General features: G+C 49.6%; 1 protein-coding gene across 1 annotated transcript in view; it reads right to left on the bottom strand.

Moving 5' to 3' along the window:
• Fam50a (family with sequence similarity 50 member A) overlaps nt 1-5,843 on the bottom strand; it is a 6,271-nt gene extending 428 nt beyond the window's left edge. The window contains exons 1-12 of the mRNA XM_021188034.1: nt 5,554-5,843; nt 4,279-4,363; nt 4,079-4,178; nt 3,466-3,611; nt 2,305-2,381; nt 2,108-2,174; nt 1,610-1,671; nt 1,369-1,445; nt 946-1,000; nt 717-765; nt 557-627; nt 333-443 (exon numbers count right to left, since the gene is read on the bottom strand). Of these exons, the coding sequence (XP_021043693.1) occupies nt 333-443; nt 557-627; nt 717-765; nt 946-1,000; nt 1,369-1,445; nt 1,610-1,671; nt 2,108-2,174; nt 2,305-2,381; nt 3,466-3,611; nt 4,079-4,178; nt 4,279-4,363; nt 5,554-5,664 (1,011 nt within the window). The 5' untranslated portion in view covers nt 5,665-5,843. The remainder of the gene's footprint in view (nt 1-332; nt 444-556; nt 628-716; nt 766-945; nt 1,001-1,368; nt 1,446-1,609; nt 1,672-2,107; nt 2,175-2,304; nt 2,382-3,465; nt 3,612-4,078; nt 4,179-4,278; nt 4,364-5,553) is intronic.
• Between the last annotated feature and the right edge of the window lie 248 nt (nt 5,844-6,091).

Below are 6,091 nucleotides of genomic sequence, written 5' to 3'. Positions count from 1 at the left end.
TCTCTCTCTCTCTCTCTCTCTCTCTCTCTCTCTCTCTCTCTCTCTCTCGTGTGTGTGTGTGTGTGTGTGTGTGTCACAGGAGTCTTGCTATGTAGCCTGGGTGGCTGGAACTTGTGCTCTTCTTTCCTTAGCCTTCCTAGTGGTGGGATTACAGGTATGTGCTACCATGTCATACTAGCTATCTCTAGTTTCTTAGCAAGATGATTGCAGGGCCACTGAGAGCCAGGATGACTCCTACTCTCTGACTCTGAGTTGCCTAGTCCAGCAGCAGAACCACTAAGAAGAGTCTTCCCGGGAACTATCCTTCCTGCCTGTCTTCCCTGCCTTCTTACCGTGTACTTGTCCCATTTTTTCTCTGGGTCATAGGGCTCCCAGCGACTGGCAGGAAAAATGTGCTTGTTCTTCTCATACCAGCTCCTTAGCACCACTTTGCCTGCATGTGACTGAGGAATGAAGGTTGTGATTCAGGACCATCTTACCTGACCTTGCCTTCCTGTGACTTTTCCCCAAGGTTAACCTCCCTTTGCCTGCCCAGTGTGCCATGGCACTATCATACCTCATCCTTCTCCACAGTGGCATCACTGAGCAGTCGTACATCATCATGAACATCGAAGTTGAAGAGTGGCCCTGTAGGAGAGAAGCAGTAAGCTCAAGGCCATGCTATTCTCCTTTCAATATGTTGGAGCAAGTTATAGGGTGAACTAAGAATTACTTACCACTTTTTCCTCGTGCCTTGGTAACGATGAAGTCATAGAAGCTGTGATGCTAGGAGCACAGGATGAAAAAGACCAGGTTGATAATCCTTCTGGGGTCCTATCACCCACTACTCCCCATACCTCTACCTGCAGGTATCACCGCATCCACCAGCCCTGGAAGAGTGCACAGCAGTATGGTGACTCTCCTATGAAACCACAGAGCGCATGACCCAGGGTTGAAGGAACTCACATGGGGGATGATTAGATCCTCCTTGATGTACATGAGCTGTTCCACCCCTGCTGACCTACAGAAGAGGAAAGGATGAAGAACTAGAAGTCATCAGAGTTGGCACAAGGGGCCAGGAAGTGGTGGCCACAGTGCTTTAAGCCTTAAAGTTTAAGGGAAGCTGTGTAGTTTAATGAATCTGCAATGGGAGTCCCAGTGTCCTCCACTTCTGAACCATACCACCAAGGCAGGGCTCTCTCACCTAAGCTTTCTACAGTAGGAAGGTAAGAAAAAAAGAGCACAGCTCTTCTCTTTGAGGAGTTTAGTGCCCAGCATTATATCTTCCCAGCTGTGGAGCAGTCAGCGGGATTGTCTGATACCCTGGCTGGAAAGGCAGCCTCTTCACAGATGCACAGCACAGGCACACATAGTGCATACTGTGCTTACCTGAGTTCACTGAAGTCTTTCCGCAAGATCTCTAGTGCTTTCTGTAGGAACTGCTGCATGGTGTTGCCTTTCTTCATCTGCAGAAGTAGGTTTACTTCAAGTTGAGAAAGAAAAACAACAGCCCAAAGAAATACTTCCAAGAAAGCAGAGACCCAACCTCCTACCCGCAGAGGTTTCCCAAGTCAAGACTGTCAGTTACTTTCCATTAAATTTAAGCCAAGGGAGGCCTTCCATTGCCTACCTTAACTGTGCGCCGGTGCCCAGAGCCATCCCAGTAACTAAAGGTGATTTCAATCTCTTCACCTACAAAGAAGAGTTGCCTTATCCAGGTGGTGGTGGAAGCCTTTAATCTCAGCATTCCGGAGGCAGAGAGAGGCAGATCTCTAAACTAAAGACCAACCTGGTCTACAGAGTGAGTTATAGGACAGCCACAGCTACATAGAGAAACCCTGTCTCAAAAAACAAAACGAGTTGCCTCTTGGTCTCCAGACCTGAGCTTAGAGTTTCCTTGGGGTATATAGGTACATACCTTTAGGTATTTGCAAGAAAACTGTTTGGGCCTTAGCTCTGTTCTCTCGCTGCCAACACTGGACCACACTTTGGGTCTGATGTAGCCAAGGCTGGCTTCAAACTAGCTATGTAGCTAAAGATGACCTTGAACTTCAGACCCTCTTGCCTCAGTCTCCTAAGTGCTGAGTGACAGACAGGCCAAACCACCATATGTAGCTATAGCACTCACTCTTGATTTTTTCCTGCTTGGCTTCCCACTCCTGGCGCAGCTCTTCCCGAAGCCGATTCTCCTCCTCCTAAGACAAAATGGACAAATGATGAGATTCAGGGCTGTTCTAGGTGCAGCATTAACCTAATCCTGGGCCAGATTCTTCACCAAGTTCATGATCAACACCAAAGTCAGTACCAGGGCCAGCCAGTTTTTACCTCCCGGTCCCGGTCAGGCAAGAAGCTTGTGTCCACATCAGGGTTCTTCCCCAATTTCTTTTTCTTTGTGGTGATCTCTAAAGCAACAAAACAAAGAACATTGTATTTTTTTCAGAAAATGATTCTGTGGGTTTGTTTTTAGACATAATCACATTTATGTAGCCCTGGCTGTGATTCTCTATGTAGAGCAGGGTGGACTCAAACTCAGAGATCTGCCTGCCTCTGCCTCTCAAGTCCTAAGATCAGTGTACCAACATGCCTGGCCTGAAAGTGATTTTGATTTAATGAACCTTTATGAAGTCTCTCAGGCTCTTGGAGCTTGCTTTAAGAAGGGGGAGGGTATAGTGGACTTTCAGGATAGCATTTGAAATTTAAATGAAGAAAATACCTAATAAAAAATTGAAAAAAAAAAAAGAAAAGAACTACTGACCTTGGGTTGGACGTGGTGGTGCACGCCTTTAATCCCAGCACTTGGGAGGCAGAGGCGGGCAGATTTCTGAGTTCGAGGCCAGCCTGGTCTACAGAGTTCCAGGACAGCCAGGCCTATACAGAGAAACCCTGTCTCAAAAAAAAACCCTCCAAAAAAAAAAAAAAGAACTACTGACCTGTACAGCCATGGTGGCACATACCATTAGAACTAGTACTTTGAAGAATAGAGCCAGGTGGTTCTAAGTTTAAGCCCAGCTTGGTATACACAATGAGTGCCAGACATGCCAAAACAAACAAAAAACAAAACTAACGACCTAGATAATAAACATGAACTAAAACAACAACAAAAATGCCAGGGCTCTGGGATTGTCCAGTGGCTGCTTGTGGTGAGCAGTTACCATACTTGACAGTGTATTCACAAACATTCCCATTACTTCAGAAAATTTTAGCAGGCAAGGCTAGTCCCGATTATATTCTCCCCTTCTCAGTTTATCTTATGTGCTGCAAAGAACAGCTTCTGGATCCTTTTGGACCAGGCGCTAGAAGTACTTGATAACTTCTCACACTAGTGGCTCCTATAAAGGGGCTATTGGCCTAGCTCTGACTCAGTCTCATGGTGAGTGAGGCTAAAATTAAAAAAAAAAAAAAAAAAAAAAAAGGCGTGCTTCTTCTTTGCTGGCCCAAATGTCAGCCCAAATGCCAGAACAGTGCTCTGGTGGGTTGTACCCTCACCTTCCCTCTCCAGTTCCTCCTCATACATAGCCATCTCTTCCTCCTCTTCAACTCCCTCCTCTTCTTCCTCCAAGGTGAAGGACAGGCTAGAGATCTTCCGCTTGGCCTCCTTCTTGCGCTCCTTCTCTCGAAGCTTCTCTAGTTTCCTACCAAGGCATGGGTGGCCATCATGCCCCAAGTTCCTGCCCTGAGGCCCCTTCCCTGATCCAGAGCCACTGTGTGCCTAGCATGGGGTCCACTCAGCACAGGCTGGATCTCCCCAGCACCCCAGAGGGATTCTATTTGCCCTAGTTACTTCAAGCTCAAGGGCAGGACTCTGATTGCAACACACCAAGCATGGGACAGAAAGGAATGGGGACAATGCAGGCTGTTCAGGCACCCAGTAAAAAGAAAGGGCTCAGAAAGGACTCACCACCTTTACAGAGGAACAGAAAGAAAGATAAACCTGGAAAGTGAGAACCAGTGTGGAGCTCAATAGATACCACAACTGCTCCCAAAGCAGGAAATGGGTTCTCCCTATGGAATGGGAATGGAACAGCCTGACCCACCCCCAGGAGTTCCCAAGCGCTAAGCTGTACTGTAAGGGGAGAGCTGCTGAGGATGGGGGACCCACAGCTGAAGCTCCTTTGACTGCTCCTTTTTTGCCAGCTGTTTCTCTCGCTCCTTCACCAGTGCCTCCTGTTTGGCCTTCATGTCATTCAGGGTCACAAGACCTGTGAGGCAAGAAGACATGGGAAGAAAGGCTAGTCACCTAGGGCCAGCAAAGGAGTGACACCTGGGACTAGAAAAAGGTGGTACATGTGCCCTGCTCACCTACAGTACTGGACTTGAGCTCTGCTTCCACAGCATCATAGTGTGCAGAGAACTTCTTGTCAATGTTAGATTTCATTATGTTCTCCTGCAGAGGAGGGACATACCAGTGAGGGCCATCTACCACTCCACTATGGAAGTGACAGAGTGGCTGTGAGTCCTAGACCTTAGTTCGAGATTTGTGCCTTAACATGCTATGACATGATCTTAGAAAAGAAAGACACCCTCCCTTCCTTTTCTGGCTGGAAATCCACGAAATCGGGAAGGCTAAAGGAACCAAAGGAGGTCCTTTTCTTGGCATCCCTGAACTTCTCTGGCCCCCTCTTCAGGTCTCCTGCTGGGGACCAGCACCCCCTCAGTAGCCTGTAGCCACCACCCTACTCACCTTCGACCTTTTTCCTACCCAGCCTTTACGCTGAAGCTCCTGAGACCCAAGCCATGGGATTTCAGGAAGAGATAAATGAACAACAACAAAAAAGGATCAAAATGTCCAGACACTGGAATTCTCCTTTTTGGCCCAGGATGCTGTCAGCAGCTTTCTGGAAGGCCACTGTTCTTCAGCCCGGCCCCATATTAAAAAGTGCCCTGTAGGTACTCTGAAGGGACCTCCAAATGAGTAGACAGCAGAGGCACACTTCCAGCTGCCAATGAGGCAATGAGGCTAGAGCTGGAGGACTAGGTGTCTAAGCATAGCTGAGGGTTGATAATACTTCCATCTGAAGACTGGTTTGGGGGTTTGACTTCTCACTTCCCCAGATAGGGCCTGCTCTCACCTGGAGAGCTAAGACCCTTCTCAGGAGTCTTGCCCAAAGGATCAAGCTGTGGTCAGCTTGGTATCACGCTTCTGAATGCAGTAACCACTCACTAAACAAACCCTGGGGGAAGCTCTAGTACTCTGGGATGCTAAAGGCTCTGTAATGAGTGAGACTCGGTGGCATACCCCTGTGCCTCTCCACAGTAAGTGAGGTCTTCCCAATAAGCATTGGAAGGTTGGGAAAACTGCTGAGCTCTGTACTCAGGAGGAGTGCCAGGGAGTCTCACCCAACATCAGTGTGCTCCCAATCTCTGGCATGGACCAACACTGAGCCCATTTTACAGATTAGACTGTCTCGCTGACTTTTGTTACCAGAGATGCACAGCAAGTCTCGCCACCAACGCGGGGCCCGCCCTCCGGGCACTCATAGCCCGCTGTTGAGGTCTCCCAGAGACAAGTGGCAGGAGACCGCCAGGGAGCCCGCGCTGAGCGCAAGCTCTGAGGTGCCCCGGCCTGGCCCACACCTCTGCAATCCTCTGCTTCATCTGCTCCATTTGCTCACGCTGCTTCTCCCTCTTCTTCATGAGGTGCATGGCGCGTCCCGCCTCGCTTGCAGCGCCCTTGTACTGGGCCATGGTGGCGGCAGCGGTTTCAGGGAAGGCGGCGGTTTCAGTGGAGGCGGCGGCGGCGGCGGCGGCGGCGGCGGCGGCGGTTTTAGCAGAGGCGGCGGCAGCAACAACAGCGGCAACAGTGACTTTTGCTTGGAGAAGTGGTGGAGGCGACGGCGACAGCAGTGGCGGCGGCAAAGTAGTCAGCTGATGCGTGACGTCAGCCACCAGGGAACGTGCGGACGCAGGCCCTGCCCTACGCCCGCGGCCCTGACACGTGATCGCACCTCGCCCCGCCTCACAGGAGGCCGAGTTCATCCCATACCCATTGCGAATCACCACTCCTTTCTGCTTGCTCCTTGTGACATGTAGCTGGGTCCTCTAGCTTCCTGTACACCCTCAAAGTTAAATGCTTTTTTTTTGTTTTGTTTTTTTCGAGACAGGGTTTCTCTGT

This window comes from Mus pahari, chromosome X, assembly GCF_900095145.1.
Source record: "Mus pahari chromosome X, PAHARI_EIJ_v1.1, whole genome shotgun sequence".
Lineage (NCBI taxonomy): Eukaryota > Metazoa > Chordata > Mammalia > Rodentia > Muridae > Mus > Mus pahari.
The sequence above is the reverse complement of the archived record's forward strand: the minus strand, read 5'-3'. Positions and strand labels throughout refer to the sequence as shown.